The sequence below is a fragment of the Zingiber officinale genome, chromosome 9B, assembly GCF_018446385.1.
Source record: "Zingiber officinale cultivar Zhangliang chromosome 9B, Zo_v1.1, whole genome shotgun sequence".
Taxonomy (NCBI): Eukaryota; Viridiplantae; Streptophyta; class Magnoliopsida; order Zingiberales; family Zingiberaceae; genus Zingiber; species Zingiber officinale.
Genome location: NC_056003.1, coordinates 98,854,039 through 98,875,947, shown reverse-complemented (window position 1 = coordinate 98,875,947; position 21,909 = coordinate 98,854,039). Strand labels below are relative to the sequence as shown.

The 21,909-nt window shown below is 40.7% G+C and overlaps 1 protein-coding gene across 1 annotated transcript; it reads right to left on the bottom strand.

Moving 5' to 3' along the window:
* Positions 1-3,629: 3,629 nt before the first annotated feature.
* LOC122023220 (cytochrome P450 89A2-like) lies at positions 3,630-5,156 on the bottom strand. Its single transcript, XM_042581295.1, has one exon. It carries the CDS (start codon positions 5,154-5,156, stop codon positions 3,630-3,632), a length of 1,527 nt encoding a protein of 508 aa, XP_042437229.1.
* Positions 5,157-21,909: the final 16,753 nt, after the last annotated feature.

The window sequence follows — 21,909 nt, the reverse complement described above, 5'->3', positions numbered from 1 at the left end:
CCACGGTCCATCAAGAAATCCCACAACTGTAGCACAGTAACAGAAGAAAAGTAAGTAACTTCTAAATGAATCAGTTACAAATAAATCTCAGATTCTCTACTATGAACATTCCAAGTTTTATTAAAATATTTGATAAGCACATTTTTATATCCAGGATATGTGCTTAACCATGCTTAAAGACATTGGTATATAACAGAGTAATAAGGAATGCTATAATTAAAAACCCTCTGCATTGAAGTAAGTATATTACATTTTAACCCCCAAAAAAGGTAGAATAAATGAACCTGCAGAACAAACTATGAATCTGTTCTAGCTATTTTAAAACTATTAACAAAATCGATTCAGATTCAAATTTGTTATATGATATCATATAATTTTAATAACTTTAATAATCAAAAAGTATAATCAGATTAGCAACCTACAATAATTAATAAAAAAACATGAACTATTCAAATTAAGGAATATCAGGTTAGAGATAACATTAGCAACGCTAATAATACAAATTAGAAATAACATTGTACCTAGGTACTTAACGCGTTATTCATCTCAACCATAGGTTGCTATATCATGTTGGTGTTCTCTATTTCTAGTGGATATTAAATATGCAATTAATCATTATCCTTAGTTCCTAATTACCTTGGCATTCTTCTTTGATTCTTTCTGGATCTGACTTGCAAGTAGTTTCTCACAAAGTCCAGGATACTTCAAAGGTTGCCACCCATTATTCCCTTGGTACTGAAACATATGACGAAGAGAACATCTTAGGAAGAAGTGGATGTAAAATGTAACATAGATGATAATGGCACGTTAATGCATTATCTTATCTTACTATAATTTATTCTGGAAGAAGAACAATAATGACACGTTTACTAAAGGCAATCCAACAGTTCATACAAGCACAGAAGGAATAAATGAGGTAAGGCAACATCAATATGTGCACTTTTAGATAATCTATTTTGGGGCAGGACAATAGTTTTATACAAAATGTGATAAGAAAACTAAAAGGTTATTATCATACTATATTACAAACTATATCCGCACAACATAATAAGAATGTCTAATTTAGCCATTGTTGAATGTTGGAGCCAAGGTTCGTGGATCATACTGCACACTATTGATGGAACACACTTTGTATCACATGAAGCAACCAAAATACACACAAAAACAGAGTCAAAGAACAAAGAATAATAAAAAATGCTCCTTATTCTACTAAATGCACAATATTATATTGATTTGTTGATTGTAAACTCATAACTAAACATATCTAAAAAATCTTCCCTCGGTTGCTAACTTCGTGAACACAATAAACAAATAAAAGTTTATTTGATAATAGTAACAAAATTATTGGATGCACAAAGTTGTGAATCCAAAAAAAAGTTGGCAACAGCACCATAAGGATTGTCACATGGATGCACAAAGTTGGCAACAACCAAGGTAGACCCAACACATTAAGTTGATTAAAGTTCAATCCAATAACATCCAAGTTCAATCCAAAAAAAAAGATTCATCCAAGTTCAATCCAAACAAAAAGGTACATCCAAGTTCAATCCAAACAAAAAGTACATTCAAGTTCAAACCAAAGTATCAAAACATAAGTACCAAGAACCTAATAGCCTTATCATTGAGCTCATTTTGGATGGATCTCATTGAGCTGCTTTATCACATAATTTCTCCTAAATGCCTTTGGCATTACAAAGAAATTGTCAATCTTGTGTTCATCCTTGAGAATATGCTCTGCGACATCCATAATTTCTTGCTCAGAGAAATCAGAAAGTTCTATTAGCTCATCATATATCTTCATTTTTCTATCACCACTCTCGGTTTGTTTCTTGAAGTATGTGAAAATTCCCTTCATCTCCTCATTAGCCTCATTAACAGCAATAACATACTTGTGAATCTCTCCCACCAAGTCATCTAAAGCATCATCAGCCTTTCCTTTTCTCTTTCTAGTGGTTGGCTTCTTGTTTGATGGACAAATTGATGAATCCAGAGTCTCAGATTTCCTTATTGTTTGGTTGGCATCATTAGATTCTTCACCTTTGTAACTTTCAGCAAATATTTCTGCATTAGATGTGTCGACCTCTTCATCGCATAAATTTATCTCTTCTACTGCATCAGCAGGGGTTTCTGCATTAGCTCTTTTTGTGAAGAAATGTTAAAAGATATTTCCTTTGAGGTAAACATAACTAGGAGACATCTTAAGTTACTTTTCGCGTTTTACATTCATTAACATATTAGTTTGGTTTATTAATGATCAGCATTCAGAACCCTCCAACTAATAAACCTATATCCTCAGAACCCATTTCCTGAATCACTCTTCAATCAAAGGTTATAAAACTCTTGTCAGTAGACTAACACTACGCATCCAGAACACACTTCTTATCAATATGAGGAAACACATAACACCAAAAAAAAAAAACATCATCCAAATGACAATTGTCAGTACACAGTACAAAACGATGGTCGAAGGAAACTCAGAACCCTAACCTTATCGGCAGTGGAAGGCAGAAGAGGAACAAATGGAGTGCGTTTCGCTTCCTCTGCAGGGGAGGACAAGGACATGAGGCATGGACAACTAACCAAGACCCAGTTTTATGCAGTGTATAAAATCAGTTCAAATCGACCAAATCAGGATGCAACAATTGCTAAAAAAAACCCCGCTAGACGCCCTGAGCTTCGTGTGCGCGAGAGGGAGGATGTCGCGGACAACCGGTGCAGAGAAACGCTAAGATCAGTTCTAAGATCATACCTTTTCCAAGAAGCCGAGTGGGGATCGTCGACGAAAATGAGTACGCCGCTAGAAGGCCTGAGCTTCGTGTGCGCGAGAGGGAGGATGTCGCAGAGAACCGGCGCTAGGTCGCCGCGAGAGGGAAAAGGTCGTGCGTGTACGCGAGAGGAGAAGCGGCGAAAGGCTAGGGTTTTCGTGCTGTTCGCGAGAGGAGGAGCGGCGAAAGGTAGGGTTTCCGTCTCGTGTTCGCGAGAGGAGGAGCGGCGGGTTGGGTTTCACGTGTTCACTCGAGAGGGTTGGATTATATTGGAGGGGTTGATTGAAATTTGGTAAATCTATAAGGTTATTTATGTCTCAAAGGATAAATAACGAAGGATAATATTGTCTTAATTTTTTGGTTAACCAGGGAATCAAAGATAACCCCAGTTTTATGGGGTTTTCTGTTTCCGGACTATATGCCCAACTTGCTGATGTGTCAGGCATGTAGCATAACTTAGGAATCATAAATTACCAAAACCAAACAAGGTTTTGGTGGATAACCTTCGATGAATAACTAAGGTTATCAAAGATAACCTTGAACCAAACATGTCCTTAGAGTGCTTTTAGATGCTCTCTTGTCCATGCATTACATTATGAAAAAAAAGTATAATTCCACTGAAAGAATCATCACAATAAAATAAAAAATACCTACTTTTCCATCTTAACACGTAGTTCATTTTTGGTAGTATAGTTGTAGTTACCCTAAGTATTCTTACGGTAATTTTAAGAGTATATACCATAATTATCGTTCACAATTAATATTAATAAGGTTGTATCATAAATGAGCAGTACTGCATGCATGCAGATTATTCAACTACAATAATAGCAACGAAATATAATTTCTTTTGATTTTCTCCTTTCTTCACAGAGTCCTTTGCACCAGGCGAGCTAGAAACGGGTGCTTTATGCCCACAGTGAGGCCCGGTTCTTCGGCCAGCTCCACCTCCTTCCCCGCCACCTCCACCCACCGGAATCTCCACACCAAATTCGCCACCACGTACTGCAGCACCAGCATGGCCATGCCCATCCCTGGGCACAATCTCTTCCCGGCCCCGAACGGCATCATCTTGATTCCCCGAACCCCAGTCAAGTCCACTCCCTCTCCCTCCCCACCCTCCATAAATCTCTCCGGCCGGAACTCCATCGCCTCCTTCCACACCGCTTCGTCTCGCCCCATCTCGGCCACAGCGAAGTTCACCACTGCCCCCTCCGGGATCACGTACCCAGCCACCTCCCTCTCCTCCGCCACCGTGTGCGGCAGCAGAAGGTGCGCCGGCGGGTGCCGTCGCAGCCCTTCCAGCACCACCGCCTTCAGATACTCCATTTCTTTCACCTCTTCCTCCCCGATGATCGTTGATTTGTTAGCTCCCATCACACTCGCGATCTCCGCCACCAATTTGTCTTGCACGTGCGATTGCTTGACGAGATTGGCCATGATCCATTGCAACGCGGCGGAGGTGGTCTCAGTGCTCGCGTTGAGAAATTCCGAGCAGAGATTCACTATCTCCTCCTCGATCAGCCGACGTCGACGTACCTCCTCCTCGAGCTCGACGCAGAGGAGTGCATCGAGGTATGATGGCATACTTCTGCAACGAAGGACCGCAAGTTGATCCCGGCTGCGAGCTCGAATGATAGGAATTAAAAGATCATCGAGCCGCCTCCGGAGCCGGACCAACTGCACCCATCTCCTCCAGAACACCACCAACACAATCTTGGGCAGTAAATTGAAGACGCTGAGCTTAACTGCGAGGCTTATGATTCCGACTTGAGCCTCCCTCACCGCCCACAACGTACTCTCCTCGAGCTCCTCGCCGAAGCAGAGCAGCGAGAATAACCGAAACAGAGCCCGCGCGAATATCTCGCTGGGGCTGACTTCGTTCTCCCTGGCGGCGACGGAAGCCGAGGTGAGGTCGTCGACGAGTGCTTCGAGGGCCCACTGGCGCGCTCCCGGTAGGAGAGCCACGGAAGCGAAGGCTCGACGGAGGAGGCGCCAGTGAGGGCCGTAGTCGGTCATATTGACGGTGTGGACGTTGCTGCCGAGGGCGCGAGAGGTGCCGAGGGGCGGAGGACGGCGCGCAAAGGCGGAGCTCTGGTGGACCAATGCTGCCTGCGCGACGTGTCCTTCCATGATGAAGACGGCGGGTCGGCGGCCGATGTAGAGTGTGACAGTAGGGCCGTAGGCGGCTCGGAGATGAGTGAAGAGAGTGCCGATTCGTGAGAAAGAGGGTGGAAGCCAGAGAAGGTTGCCCACCAGAGGAAGGGGAGGAGGGCCTGGCGGCAATGATCTAACCTTCGCAGTTCCATTACATGGACGCGGAGTTAATACGAGTGTGATTAAGCAGTAGGAGAGCGGGATGAAGAGGAACAGCGAGAGGAAGAGGAAGCTCATGGCGTCTAAAAGATGATTCGCTCGCCTCTGCCAGCGCGTCCATGCAATATATCTTATTGTTAGGCAATAATAATGTTAGATGATTTTAATACGGCAACCGAAGGCCTATTTTACACAAGTTGTATACGATGACATCCATCTAGTGTTGATCTTGATTAAGATGTGTAAACCTCTATTATTATTATTTTTATTGTTATTATTGATATCGTGTATAAAGGAGGGTTATCTGTTAAGACCAGACAGTTAATAATCAAGAAGGCGTAATAGTCAATAGTTAAGGAGATGTGACAGTTAAAAATCAAGAGCACGTGACAGTCAACAGTCAAGGCAAGGCGGGAGTCAGACCGTCTCGCGTTATCGGCCGTATAATTCTTGATCGGGCACAGGCAAGGCAGGTCCCCAGATCTGAGACGTAAGACTCGGCCTGGACTAGTTCCTGACCTGTCCCTGACTGATCTGGTTTCCCCAATTCAGGCTCTGTAGATGATCCTGTTGCTTTTGTTAAGACAACTCCTGATCGGCTCTTCAATGGTCACATCGTGAAGAAGGAGTCCCTCGACATAGCTCATCCTCTTTATCAAGACTCAATCTTGGTGGTACCTTTGAATGGTCATTCTAAGTTGTCACGCCTCGAGAGAGTCCCTGTCCGAAAAAATTTCGACAGCATCTCCCCTGTACAGGTGACAATCTGAAACTCTTCTACATCCATAGTCATACACGGCCAACACGGCCGGAACATATGTATATAACAACAAATAAATAAGCAAACAATCACACCATCCACGCAGTTAAATAGTGAACTAAAACAAATGATAAGTAAACATCTCAAATCATCCTACTCAACTACACTCATAAAGCACAAAACCGATATCCTATTCAACTACACTCATAAAGCACAAAAACTCAACGACGCAAATAAAGTCAACTTACCTCTTCTGCCGTCCAGGCAGGCATGTAGAAGATCATATCGAATAAAAATCCATCAACAAGTAAAAATCCATACAAGATCCAAAGTATCAAAACAGAACAAGTCTAAACATAGTTTAATAAAGAAAAACCAAAAGACCAACAAACGTCCTCGTAGACTGCAGGAGACTAGCGACTAGAACTTTCCAGACAGCATCAACCTGAAAATAGCAACGGAGGAGGGTGTGAGTCCAACACTCAGCAGGTAACAACTGATATGCATAATAAAGAAAATAACAACCAACAGTAATCATGCGTACAGTCTCCTGATACAAGAAGGATAAATGCAACTGAAACAAGCAGGAGAAAATTGTACTAACCAGGACCAAGATATAAGTATAACAGGGTCGTCAGACCGAGAGGTATCAAAATCTTGTATGCATGTCAAACATATGCATCCATCCAAATGCAACATATAAGTGCAGCAAACACAATTAGAAAATGCATAAATGCATATGATGCCAATGATGGGTCCTGGTCACCCCGACGCCAGTCAGCCATCTCACACACGATGGTGAGACCGAGTGGGTAGGACTGTGACAACCGTGCACTCTGATATCACTACTCCTGATGAGTGACCGAGTGGATGGGATGCTGTCGGAGTACACCTATCCTCCTACCCCAAATCATAAGTGGGGGAGCACAATGCTCTCATCTCCGGGTACACGATGACTGGGAGGAATCTCTACCGGCTACCACGCTGCGTCGCACTGCCCATGAGCGGACCATCGGAGCCTAACAAAGTCCAACTGTCTGTCGGCTACCACGCTGCTACACTAAACCAGCGGAGCCTAACAAAGCAGAACTGTTTGCCGACTACCACACTGAGTCACCAGACCAACGGAGCCTAACAGCAGAACTGTCACACACCTGCCTGACATACCACTAACCCATGAGTGGTGGTGGTGTGCAGATCCATGTAACTGGCGATGTGCTCAATAATAATGGAGCTGACTATCGCACAGCATGCAATCATGCGAGATGATGGATGACACTAAGCATGACAATATCCTGAACCAATCCATATATATAATGTGTACCCTACAATAAGTTGACCTAATCAATGGTCTAGGTACACAGGTCGGATAAGGAATTAAAATCCTAGGTCCTGAACATAATAACAAAAACATGGTTGTGTCACTACCCCTATAAGCATGTATAATCAGGTAGGTACTAACATGAAGTGCATAACAAATAAACAAGCAAGCATATAATAGATCAGGTAGTGACCAACCGAAGTAGATAAGAAATACAATCATTGCTATTTGTTAAAAATATTACTATGCATATCAAATGACATAAAGTCAAAGTACCCGCCTCCAATCGAAAAGATCAATCCGGCCCAACTCGGACGTCGAGATGCTCGTCTCGTGTCAAAATCCTAAGTCACCAATATATACATTTTATTTATCTAAAATTCAAAGAAATGGCTAAATAAAATCCTTAAGGCTAAATTAGGGTAAAACCCTAATCAACCTAACCATAGAGTATAATTCACCTATAACAAAATTGATCATACCTAACGAATATCTAGTTCGAAACATGAACTATAATTTACCACGTATCAAGAGCGTGCCAACCCAATCCACACACCAAACCCTTACCTCACGGCTGCTGGAGCAAGATTCTGTTGGAGAACTTCTCTGCTGGAAACAGAGGTTGTTGCTTGAGCAGGAATCCACCGACTGGTCCAAGCAAGATCATGAACTGAGATCAATATCAGAGATCAAGCCACAACCCTAAGTCCACACCACACATCTTACCTCCAAAACCAACTAAGGCTCGGCTAAACCTGGTGGTCTGCGACAGTGAGGTGCAGAGGTGCAGCGGCGGCTGTGAACCCAAAACTAGGGCATGAAAGGGGGCAGATCAGGAGAGACCAGTGAGGGGTGCTATGCCGGGATGCGTCCGTGCGGAGGTGGCCGAGGAAGAGAGGGGAAACGAGCGGCGTCGTCGAGTGGAGGACGAAGGGATCCGGAGAAGGGCTCGGCCGGTGGTGGCTTGAGCGTTGCAGAGGTCAGAGGGAAGGTGGAACCCGTCGACAAGGTGGCGATCGGCGCTGGGGTTCTTGTGGCCAGTGATCTGTGTCGACGCGCAGATCCGAAGAGGGGAAGGACAAGCAAGAGCTTGGTCAGCATAGCGAGAGAGTGAGGGAGGAAGGATCGGGAGTGTGAAGAAGAGAAGGAAGGGGATCGACAAACCCTCGGCCGCGACTTTAATCGCGAGGAAACCGTCGTGTGCGGCGGTTAGGGTAGATCTGCATCGGGGACGGCTCAGCGCGAGTAGACGTCCAGTGAGGGGCTCGGGCACGCGGGGGCACGCGAGGAGGAAATGAAACGGAGGAAAGAAATAAAGGAAATAAAAAGAAAAGAAAAAGAAAATAGGAAAAGAAAAATAAAACTTTTCCTCGTTCAGTGGGGTAGCCTAAACAGGTTTTTCCCGGGGCCCAGTTTTCATCCCCTTAAACCCGTCCATACGAGCTCCGAAAAATTTCCGAAAAATTCCAAAAAATTACGTTTAGGTGATTCGCCCATTTTCAGTATTTTACATTCTCCCCCACTAATAAAAATTTGGTCCCCAAATTTCGTGTCTACCATCAGCAAGTACTAACAACAGATAGAAAGCATAAATGCTAAACGGAAAATAACTCATATATCTCAAGTGAAAAGATGGGGATATCGAGCTCGGATCGTATCCTCGAGCTCCCAAGTAGCCTCCTCGTCTGAATGATGCCGTCATCCGACTTTAACCAGTCGGATAGTCTTGTTCCACAACTGACGCTCCTTCCGGTCCAGAATCCGTACCGGAACCTCCTCATAAGTGACGTCAGGATGAACGGGAACTGAGATATCTGTCAACACATGTGTCGGGTCGGGAATGTATCTCCTCAACATGGATACGTGGAATACATCGTGGATGTCTGCCAGGGACGGTGGTAGTGCCAACCTGTAAGCTACTGCTCCAATCCTCTCTAGGATCTGGAAAGGGCCAATGTATCGCGGAGCTAGCTTACCTCTGAGGCCAAATCTCTTCACCCCTTTCGTGGATGAAACTCGCAGAAAAACATGATCACTAATAGAGAACTCCAAAGGTCTGTGTCTCCAATCAGCATAACTCTTCTGGCGATCCTGCGCTGCTGACATCCTCCGTCTGATAGTACGGACCAACTCTGTCTCCTGCTGAGCTCTATGAGGTCCCAACAGCTGGGCCTCCCCAACCTCATCCCATAGGATGGGTGTCCGACAAGGCCTACCATACAACGCTTCAAACGGTGCCATCTGGATAGCCGAATGAAAGCTGTTGTTGTAGGCGAACTCTACCAATGGCAAATGGTCCTCCCAACTGCCTCCAAAATCTAATACACATGACCTCAGTAAGTCCTCTAGAGTCTGAATGGTCCGCTCTGACTGTCCATCTGTCTGCGGATGGAAAGCTGTACTGAAACGGAGCTGAGTGCCCAATGCCTGCTGCAGACTCTGCCAGAATCAAGACGTGAACCGGGGGTCTCTATCCGAAATAATAGTCAAAGGGACACCATGTAATCTGATGATCTCCCGGCAATACAAATCTGTTAATCGATCCAGGGAATCAGTCTTTCGGATCGCTAAGAAGTGCGCGGATTTGGTTAATCGATCAACGATTACCCAAATCACGTCATGGCCTCGTCGTGCCCTCGGCAAACCCACCGCAAAGTCCATGGTAATGTGTTCCCATTTCGACTCGGGAATAGGAATCCGCTGAAGTAAGCCGGCAGGTCTCTGGTGCTCGGCCTTCACCTGCTGACAGACAAGACATCTTGCTACAAATTCCGCGATGTCTTTCTTCATACCGTTCCACCAGTAGGAACTGTTGGTGAGGTTAGCACTAACGATTTAACCCAGGTTTTGATGAATGACAAATCAGGTTAAGTTAGTTTGTTGTTGTCTGACACTTTGATCGAGTGTGCAGGAGAAGTCCAGACAGGTCGACGGGCTGACAGGATGTCTGGCACGAAGCCCAGCTAGGTCGATGGGCTGACCGGATAGCTGGCACGTAGTCCAAGCGGGTCGACGGGCTGACCGGACGCTTAGGCACGAAGTCCAGCTAGGTCGACGGGCTGACCGGATAGCTGGCACGAAGTCCAGACGGGTCGACGGGCTGACCGGACGTCTGACAGGTAAGTAAGGTAAGTCACTGGAGGGGAGTGACTGCGCGAGGACGCGCCGTGAAGGGAACATTAGGCGTCGATCCGCTTAGATCCATTTCGGATATCTAAGTCGAGATCGTGCCTAGATTCCGATCTCGGAAAGACGAATCTAAGTCATACTCTTTGCTAATTCATACTCACTTTGCTTTTGCTAACAACTGTTACAGGTAAATTTGCCTCCGGACTAACGCTTGTCTTGCAGTGACCTGAGGAATGGGTCAGCGCCAAGGATCCGGCGCCGGAGGCAAACTTCATCCAAACTCGCTCCGCCACGGAGCATCTCGGTTTGAGCAGTTACATTCCGTGCGCCGAAGGAATCCAGCCCGAGCAACATATAAAGAAGCCTCAGGGGAGCTTCAAAATCAACCTTTCACATCGAGAACTCGAGATTACTCGCCTCCGCTCACGCCCAACGACGCTCACAAAGCTCCGACAACACGATCCCGCTCTTTTAAATTCCTTGTCTGTCGGTACAGCTTTGTTTTTTTTTTCATTAGCATCTTTTTGTACTTAAATTGTAATTATCCGAATTGCTAGTGAATTGCCCAACGAAAGTACTCAAGGAGTACGGGCCTTCGAGTAGGAGTCGTGACAGGCTCCGAACGAAGTAAAAAACCTTGTGTCTAATTTACTTTTCCGCTGCGCTTATACTCGATATTTTCGAATCGATATTCACCCCCCCTCTATCGAATCTAACGGTCCTACAAGTGGTATCAGAGCAGGTACCGCTCTGATTTGGTGCAACCACCAATCAGACTGGGGGTGAATTTTTTTTTTCTTTTTCTTTTTCCGGTCTTCAGTTTTACACTTAATTCCAAACTGGTTTATCATTTTTTTTAATATTTTTTTGTTGCAATTAAATCTAAATTGGTGCAACACCAATCTAGATTTTTCTACTATTTTTTTCTGCCCACACTACTAATCCAAGACCAAGTCTTGGGATATTTTTTGGTTATTTACTTGTGCACAGGATGTCCCAACAAGAAGGCTTCAGCACAGTACGACCTCCACTCTTCAACGGGGACGATTTTCCGTACTGGAAGAAGCGCATGGAGGTTTACCTCAAAACAGACTTCGACCAATGGATGAGCGTTACGAGACCCTACAAAATTCCAGCAGACACCTCAGGGAATATACTGGATGCTGAAGACTGGACAGCATATTTGAAGAAAAAGGCGTCAACAGAAAATAAAGCGATCAACACTCTACAGTGCGGACTAACAAGAGAAGAACTGAACAGAGTCGGTCCACATAAAAACGCTAAAGAGCTGTGAGACAAATTGATCGAGCTACATGAGGGAACGAGCGACGCCAAGGTAACAAAACGAGACCTGTTTTTAAATAAAATTTTTAATATAAAAATACAGGAAGGTGAAACGGCGAATCAGCTTCACGCGAGGATCAAGGACATCCTCAACGGGCTTCATGCGATAGGCCACCAAATGGAAAATAGAGACTTAATAAGGTACGCATTAAATGCTTTTCCACGTAATAGTTTGTGGGCATCAATTGTAGATGCCTACAAAATTTCTAAAAATCTTTCTAAGTTAAAATTAGACGAGCTTTTCTGTGAATTAGAATTACATGAACAAACTAATGCTGGAGCCGAGAAAGGTATAGCTTTATTTGCAGGTTCCTCCAAAGAGAAGAAGAGCAAACCTGAATATGAAGAAGATTCTGACCAAGACTCAAGAACACCGTGAACTTGGTAAGAAAAATGTTCACCAGAGAAAAAGAGCTTCAGCAAATCAAAAGATCAGCTCTCCCTTAGAACAAAGGAACGTGACTTGCTTGGTTGCAATAAAAGGGACACTACAAGAACGAATGCCCAAAACTCAAGTTCGACAAACCAAGCCAAACAAAAGAAGGCCCTCAAAGCAACGTGGGACGACTCCTGACGAATCGAGGAAGAAGAGAAACATCGAGACACCTCGCGATGGCTCATGAAATGTAAGACAGCAGTCAAGATGAAGACGGTCCGAACTCAAACAAGCCACGAGTCCGCATTGCTTCCAAGGCTCGAATGAGATATATTTTAATTTAAACAAATTTTTTTTTAGAATTATTTCCTGTTTAAATAGTAAATTAATTAAACTAGAAAATGAAAACAAATCACTTCTTGAGGAAAATCAAAACCTCAAAGAACAAATAAAAAATTCAAATCCAACTCAAGATCTAACACTTGAGGAGGAGAATTTATCATTAAAAAATGAAATAAACAATTTAAAAGAGATGTTAGAAAAATTCACAACAAGATCAAAAAATCTAGACTTAATCCTAAATAATCAAAAAGCATGCTATAATAAAACCGGACTAGGATATAAGTCGAATTCAAATAAAACCTTCAAATCATTAATAACCCAATACAAATCAACCAATCTAGCTTGGGTTCCAAAAGCGTGCTTAACCACGCAAATAGGACTTAATCAATATTATATACCTAAAGAAAAAAAATACATTATATAAAATCGAATAAACCAAACCAAAATCCAAAATACAAACCTAAATCAAATTCAAAATTTAAACACTTTAAAAATCAACAAAATTATCACCAAGTAATCATAACTATAAAAGGAATCGACACAAACCTAAATCCAAAATTTAAATTAATGGCCAATAATTCAGGGGGAGGCTCCAGAATAGCTAGCACCTCCAAAACTAACTTACCCGACAGGGTAACCTAAAACAAACTAACCCGGAAGGGTAATTAGGATTAGAGACCAAGTTTAACTTGAATCATGGTACTGGTGAAGTTTTTGGATGATAGTACGTTAGGGAAACTTGGGCATCGCATGTCTAGAAAGATATGGTTTCGATCTGGTGCATTTGGCCAAGTGGAACTGACCGAAGCTACCCTTAAATGAATCCTAACCAGTTAGACCAAGATTTAGTACTAAGCTCCGTGGATAGGACTATTCGGAAAACCTCGAAAGGTTGGTTACTACTAATGACGTCCATGTGACTCACCAAGCTTAGAAGTTTATCCGAAGAATGCCTATCTGTGGAGACCAAAGCTAAATCTGAATCTAACACAAGTTAAACCAAAACTCCATAATTAAAAATCCAATTTCATCTCACAAAATCATAGGATTCCCTGATTGATAATATAGATCGGGTGAGATGAATAAGGCTTAAATTTGTTAACTCAAAAAATTAATTTCAAAATTTTAAACTTAAAAATTAATTTCAAAATTTTAATTTTAAACTTCAAAATTAGTTTCAAAATTTTAATTTTAAACTTAAAAATTAATTTCAAAATTTTAATTTTAAACTTCAAAATTAATTTCAAAATTTTAAATTTTAAACTTAAAAGTTAATTTCAAAATTCTAATTTTAAACTTAAAAAAATTAATTTTAATTTTAAACTTAAAAATTAATTTCAAAATTTTAAATTTTAAACTTAAAAATTAATTTCAAAATTTTAATTTTAAACTTAAAAATTAATTTCAAAATTTTAAATTTTAAACTTAAAAATTAATTTCAAAATTTTAATTTTAAACTTAAAAATTAATTTCAAAATTTTAATTTTAAACTTAAAAATTAATTTCAAACTTAAAAATTAATTTCAAACTTAAAAATTAATTTCAAAATTTTAATTTTAAACTTAAAAATTAATTTCAAAAATTTAAATTTTAAACTTAAAAAATTAATTTCAATTTTAAACTTAAAAATTAATTTCAATTTTAAACTTAAAGATTAATTTCAAAATTTTAATTTTAAACTTAAAAATTAATTTCAAAATTTTAACTTTAAACTTAAAAATTAATTTCAAAATTTTAATTTTAAACTTAAAAATTAATTTCAAAATTTCAATTTCAAACTTAAAACTCACTTTAATTTTAAAACTTAACTTTAATAGTGTCTGCTCAAAAATAAAAAGACTAACGTTAAATCCCATTTACTGTAGGAAACCAAGTGGATTTTGGACAGTGGTTGCTCCAAACATATGACTGGAGATCACACCAAGTTCACTCAACTCACTTACAAAAGCTTAGGAACTGTTGCCTTTGGAAACAACGACAAACTCAAGGTAATTGGTATAGGTAATATTGAATTAAAAATAGACTTTATAATTACAAATGTTTTACTTGTTGAAAATTTTAAATATAATCTTCTAAGTATAAGTCAATTGTGTGATACTAGGTATAAGGTTAAATTTCTATCCACAAAGTGTTTAATCAAACATCTAGACAATCCTACCATAAGCCTAAAAGGTTTTAGAAAAGACAACATCTATGCCATCAACTTAACCACTTCTTCCATTAAGTGCTATTTAACACAAAAAGAAGAAACTTGGTTATGGCATAGAAGGATGTCTCACACCAACTTTAGAAATATAAGTAAACTAAATGGACTTGTGAGAGACTTACCAAAATTACCTAACTTAGATTCAATAATATGTAATGCTTGTCAACAAGGTAAACAAACTAAATCCACTCACAAACAAACAAATCAGCCACAAACTAACTCAATATTAGAACTTCTACATTTAGACCTTTTTGACTCCCATGGAGTCAAATCTATAAATGGAAACTTATATTGTTTAGTAATTATAGATGATTATTCTAGATTTACTTGGGTAAAATTCTTAAAACATAAAGATGAAACTTTTGAAATCTTTATAAATTTCTGCAAACAAATTGAAAACGAAAAAGATATTAAAATTAAAAGAATTATGAGTGACAATGGGGGAGAATTTAAAAATCATAATTTTAACAAATTCTGTCTTGAAAATGGCTACCATCACGAATTTTCATGTCCTAAAACCCCCCAACAAAATGGAATTGTAGAAAGAAAAAATAGAACCTTACTAGAAGCCTCTAGAACCATGTTAAATGAATATAACCTACCTAAATATTTCTGGGCAGAAGCTGTTAGCACAGCCTGCTATGTGCAAAATAGAACAACATTAAATAAAAGACATAATAAAACCTTCTTTGAAATATTTTATAACAAACAACCTAACATAAAATATTTTAAAGTATTTGGGTGTCCAACATTCATCCTAAATACTAGAGAACACTTAGGAAAATTCACCTCTAAAGTAGAAAATGAAAATTTTGTAGGATATTCTCTAAACAGTAGGGGTTACAGAATATATAATAAAATAACGCTAAAAATCGAGGAAACCACAAATGTAAAATTTGAAGAAACCCAAGGACAAACTCAACTTCAACCTACTGAAATTAATAATTCTGAAGAAATCAATCAATCCCTAGACTATGAAGAAGATGAACACACTCAAGAAAATGAACCCCCTAGAACTATAAGAGTAAATCCTAACCATCCAACTGATCAAATAATTGGTGACCCAGACTTGAGAGTTCAAACCAGATCATCCTTTAGAAACCTAAGTCAAATTTCTCTAATTTCAAAAATTGAACCCAAAATTGTGGATGAATCCCTACTAGACCCAGACTGGATTATAGCTATGCAAGAAGAACTAGCCCAATTTGAGCGTAATGAAGTTTGGGACCTAGTACCACCACCTAAGAATAAGAAAATAATAGAAACAAAATGGGTATTCAGAAACAAGTTAAGTGAAACTGGGGAAATTACTAGAAATAAAGCTAGGCTAGTTGCCAAAGGGTTTAGTCAGGTTGAAGGACTTGACTATGATGAAACTTATGCCCCAGTAGCCAGATTAGAATCCATTAGAATGTTACTAAGTTATGCAGCCTACAAGGGATTTAAACTATACCAAATGGATGTTAAGTCTGCTTTTCTTAATAGACTAATTAAAGAAGAAGTTTATGTAGGCCAGCCTCCTGGGTTTGAAAGTCTAGAACACCCTGATTATGTTTTTAAGTTAAAGAAAGCATTATATGGACTTAAACAAGCACCCAGGGCATGGTATGAAAGGCTAACATCGTACTTAACATCTAAAGGATTCAACCAAGGTCAAATTGACCCAACCTTGTTTGTTAAATCATTAAATACAGACATATTTATTGCACAAATATACGTAGATGATATAATATTTGGTTCAACAAATTCAAAATTTTTAGAAGAATTTATTAATCTAATGGAAAAAGAATTTGAAATGAGCTTAGTAGGAAAATTAACTTATTTCTTAGGATTACAAATCAAACAAACAAATGAAGGAAATTATATTTATCAACATAAATACACTAAAGACTTACTTAAAAAATTCGGAATGGAAAATACAAATGAAATAAAAACACCTATGGCAGTAAACACAATCTTAAACAATGACCCAAGTGGAAAACCAATTGACTTAAAATATTATAGGAGTGCAATAGGAAGCCTACTGTACTTAACTGCAAGTCGACCTGATATTTTATTTGCAGTTAGTATGTGTGCTAGATACCAAACTTGTGCTAAGGAATCTCATTTGACACAAGTTAAAAGAATTTTTAGATATCTTAAGGGAACAACGAATGTAGGAATTTGGTAACCTAGGACGAATAATTTTGAACTAATAGGGTATTCTGACTCAGATTATGCTGGATGTAAATTAGACCGCAAAAGTACAAGTGGTGGATGCCAATTATTAGGTTCATCACTTGTCAGCTGGTTTAGTAGAAAGCAACATTGTGTTGCTCTATCCACAACTGAGTCAGAATACATAGCTATAGGCGAATGCGTTGCACAATTATTATGGATGATGCATACTCTAAAAGATTTCAACTTAAACATCACAAATGTAAAAGTATTAATTGACAATATAAGTTCAATTAACTTAACCAAGAACCCTGTGCATCATTCAAGAACCAAACATATTGAAATTAGGCACCACTTTATCAGGGATCATGTTACTAAAGGTGATATTGAACTCAAGTACATTGAGTCCAAATCAAATTTAGATGACATTTTCACAAAACCACTCCCTGAAAGTGAATTTAGCAACTTACGTCAAAAATTAGGGATGTGCTTAATAGACTAGGATCTTTCAAAAATATTTTCAAAAATTGTTTTCAAATTATAAGTTAAACCTGTTTGTTTTCAAAACTTTCCATTTTTAGATTTTCAAAAACACTTTTAGCCTTAGACTAGTTCAAAATCCTTAGAGAACATGCACCCACAGGACTAGTTTTGAGCATCTCACCAACACCTTAGGTTTACCTTGCTTGTGTTTGACAAACATAGAAAGGGGTGAGATGCATAGGCCAACTGTCTGGACTTAAGATGCTTATTTCAGTGCATCAGCATAAGTCTGGACGTTAAATGCAAATCAGACATTAATCAGATTAAGTTCATCAGTCAAGTCAAACACTGACTGCTTATAATCAACTTAATCTGACTAACCAAGTGAAAGCTACTATCTTCTGATAGTTAGTTAGTACCTAATTGGTTAGACAGTTGTGTAATTTTAAGTGTCAAGTTCAGGGGGAGAAATTAATTAAAATTTTGTATGTTTTTGTACATCTATTTTAAAACTAACTTATTTTTGAACACCAGTCTTCAAAAAGGTTAAAATTCAACTGAGTGTTTTGGAAGTTTAAAAATCCCACTTAATCTTTGAACTTGATTTTAAAGTTGAAAATTATTACAAATCTAAACTTATTCAGTTTTGTAACATATGCTTGAAACTTAAACTTTCCAAACTTAGCTTTTATCAAATTATCCTTAACAATTTATTTTGGATAAAATTTTTACTTGTCTTTTGAAAAATTAAAAATTTTGCTTTGTTTTAAAAAAAATCAAATTTGAAAATTGGAATTTGAAAAGTAGAAATTACCTTTTGACAAGTAAATGTTACTTAAACTTGAAAAGTAAATTTGAAAAATCGGATTTGAAAAATTTTACACATTTGAAAAGTTAAACTTGATTAACTTTAAACCTATACTTTTTTTTGTCTCCCCCAAGTCAACTTGACTATTTTTTTAACTTGCTGTTAAAAATTATACTTTTATCAGTATGTTTGAATTTTTGAACTAAACTTTTTATTACTCTACACTATGCTTGTTTACCCCTACTTATTTTTTGATGAATGCCAAAGGGGGAGGGTTAGGTGGTTAAGTTAGCTAAACCAATTTGAAAATACAAACTAACTTTAAAACCACATAAATGCATGTTGTTTCTTCCATATGTTTTCACTAACTTAACCAGGTTGTCATTCCATCAAAAAGGGGGAGATTGTTGGTGCGGTTAGCACTAACGATTTAACCCAGGTTTTGATGAATGACAAATCAGGTTAAGTTAGTTTGTTGTTGTCTAACACTTTGATCGAGTGTGCAGGAGAAGTCCAGACAGGTCGACGAGCTGACCGGATGTCTGGCACGAAGCCCATCTAGGTCGACGGGCTGACCGGATAGCTGGCACGAAGTCCAAGCGGGTCGACGGGCTGACCGGACGCTTAGGCACGAAGTCCAGCTAGGTCGACGGGCTGACCGGATAGCTGGCGAGAAGTCCAAGCGGGTCGACGGGCTGACCGGACGCTTGGCAAGAAGTCCAGCTAGGTCGACGGGCTGACCGGATAGCTGGCACGAAGTCCAGACGGGTCGACGGGCGGAGTGAGTCGGCAGGTAAGTAAGGTAAGTCACCGGAGGGGAGTGACTGCGAGGTTCTCGTGAAGGGAACATTAGGCGTCGATCTGCTTAGATCCATTTCGGATATCTAAGTCGAGATCGTGACTAGATTCCGATCTCGAAAGGACGGAATCTAAGTCATACTCCTTTTGCTAATTCATATTCACTTTGCTTTTGCTAACAACTGCGGTTGGGTAAATTTGCCTCCGGACTAACGTTTGTCTTGCAGACGGATTCAGCGGGGTCCGGCGCCGAAGGAACCGGCACTCGAGTCCGGCGCCGAAAGGATCCGGCCCGGAGGCAAACTTCATCCAAACTCGCGCGTCGCCACGTGGAGCATCTCGGTTTGAGCAGCTACGTCACATTCCAGGCGCCCTGAAGGAATCCAGGCGCCCGGAGCAACATATAAAAGAAGCCCCAGGCAAGAGCTTCAAAATCAACCTTTCACATCTGAGAACTCTGAGATTACTCGCTCTGCTGCTCTGCGCTCCAACGACGCTCACAAAGCTCCGACGACACGATCCCGCTCTTTTAAATTCCTTGTCTGTCGGTACAGCTTTGTTTTTCTTTTCATTAGCATCTTTTTGTACTTAAATTGTAATTATCCAAATTGCTAGTGAATTACCCAACGAAAGTACTCAAGGAGTACGAGCCTTCGAGTAGGAGTCGTCACAGGCTCCGAATGAAGTAAAAAACCTTGTGTCTACTTTACTTTTCCGCTGCGCTTATACTCGATATTTTCGAATCGATATTCACCCCCCCTCTATCGAATCTAACGGTCCTACAAGAACGTCTCAAATCTTGATACATGCGGATCCCGTCCGGGTGGATCGCAAATCGAGAGCGATGAGCCTCTTGAAGTAGCTCCTGCAAGACCGGGTGAGACTTTGGTATGCACAATCTGCCTCAGTAGTATATAATACCCTCCTCATCTCATGTGAACTAGGTCTGCTGCCCGGAAGCTATCTGGCTGCCAATAAACTACAAATGCTGATCACCGGCCTGGGCCTCTCAGATCCTCGTCCTGATCGACGACTGAGCAACCATGGTAACCAGAATACCCTGCTCTGTCTGTCCCTGCTCCTGAAGGCCTAACTCAGAGAAACCCTGAATTAAGTCTATGACTGAAGCCCGGTGGAAAGCCAAAGTCCCTCTGGACTTCTTGCTGAGCGCATCGGCAACCACATTAGCTTTCCCAGGGTGGTAGCTAATGGTACAATCATAATCCTTTAGGAACTCCATCCATCTCCTCTGTCGGAGATTAAGCTCCTTCTGGGTAAAAATATATTTGAGACTCTTATGATAAGTGAGAATCTCAAATGTAATGCCGTACAAATGATGCCGCTAAAGCTTCAGAGCAAAAATGATGGCAGCTAGCTCCATATCATGAACTGGGTAGTTCTTCTCATGCTCCTTCAACAATCGAGAAGCATAGGAGACTACCCTGCCGTGCTGCATCAGAAAAACGCCCAAACCCTGAAGAGACGCGTTAGTGTAGAGTACAAATCCATCCTCTCCTGAAGGTAAAACCAAAACTGGAGTCGACACCAAACCCTCAAAGCTGGTCTCTCAATCCTCGGACCACGTGAACTTCACGCCTTTCCTAGTAAGGCGTGTCAGCAGCATAGCAATACGCAAGAAACCCTCGACAAAACATCGGTAATATCCGGCCAGTCCCAGAAAACTACGGATCTCCTGAACGGACTTCGGCTGCTCCCAGCTGGTGATAGCCTCGATCTTCTGAGGGTCTACTGAAATACCTCTTCTAGAGACCACGTGTCCCAGAAAACCGACTGAAGGTAGCCAGAAGGCACACTTGCTGAACTTCGCATATAGCTGATGTCGTCGAAAAGTCTCCAAGACTATGTGAAGATGCTGTGCATGTTCCTCCTCGGAACGCGAGTAGATCAATATGTCATCGATGAAAATGACAACGAACTGATCTAGATACTCCTGAAAGATGCGGTTCATCAAATCCATAAACACCGCTGGAGCATTGGTAAGCCCAAATGGCATTACCAAAAACTCATAATGACCGTATTTGGTACGGAATGCTGTCTTCTGAATATCAGATTCTCTGACTCTCAGCTGATGATATCCGGACCGCAGATCAATCTTAGAATACATTGATGTACCTCTGAGCTGATCAAACAAATCCTCGATCCACGATAAGGGGTACTTATTTCTGAAGGTCACTGCATTTAGCTGTCTGTAGTCAATGCACAACCTCAGTGTACCATCCTTTTTCTTGACAAATAATACTGGAGAACCCCATGGTGAAGCACTAGGGTGTATAAATCCCCTGTCTAAAAGCTCCTGGAGTTGAACCTTCAGTTCGTTCAACTCTTTTGGTGTCATACGATAAGGAGCTTTCGATGTCAGTGCGGTCCCTGGAATCAACTCAATAGCAAACTCCACTTGCCTTCGGGGAGGCAAACCTGGTAGCTCCTCTGGAAATACATCCGGATACTCTCGGACTACGGGAACGTCGGAGAGTTGAGAACTACTACCTTCTTCAGTATGAATCAAGGATAACAGAAAACCCTAACAGCCATGTAACAGTAGCTTCTGAGCCTGAATCGCTGAAATAGTCGATATGCCGTCGTCTCTGATGCTAGTGAAATTCCACGAGGGTTGGTTCGAAGGCCGGAATGTGACTACCCTCGTCTGGAAATCAATAGTAGCATGATATGCTGACATCCAATCCATGCCTAGAATGATATCGAACTCAACAATCTCCAGTACTAGAAGATCTATCGTAAGTATCATGTTGCCAAAGTCTAACGGGCAACCTCTGACCTCCTGGGTGACATTCAATGTATCACCGGACGGTAGAGAGATGGTCAGTCGCTGCAGTCTAATAGTGGGTAATCTACCAATCTCCTGCATAAAAGTACGAGATATAAAAGAATGAGAGCTACCAGTATCTATCAGTATATATGCAGATAAGGCATAAATAAAAATCGTATCGCGGAAAATGGATCCGTCGGCTCGCTGCGCATCCTCTCTGGTGACCGCATGAATACGCCCAGTCTTTGGCGGAGGAAGAGGTGGTAACGCTGCCTGCGACTGCTGCGTCTGGGCAGGGGCTTGCCACTGAGGCGGTGCT

Excerpts from the sequence above, each read along its gene's own strand:
- LOC122023220 (XM_042581295.1), bottom strand. The coding sequence starts at position 5,156 with ATGAGCTTCCTCTTCCTCTCGCTGTTCCTCTTCATCCCGCTCTCCTAC.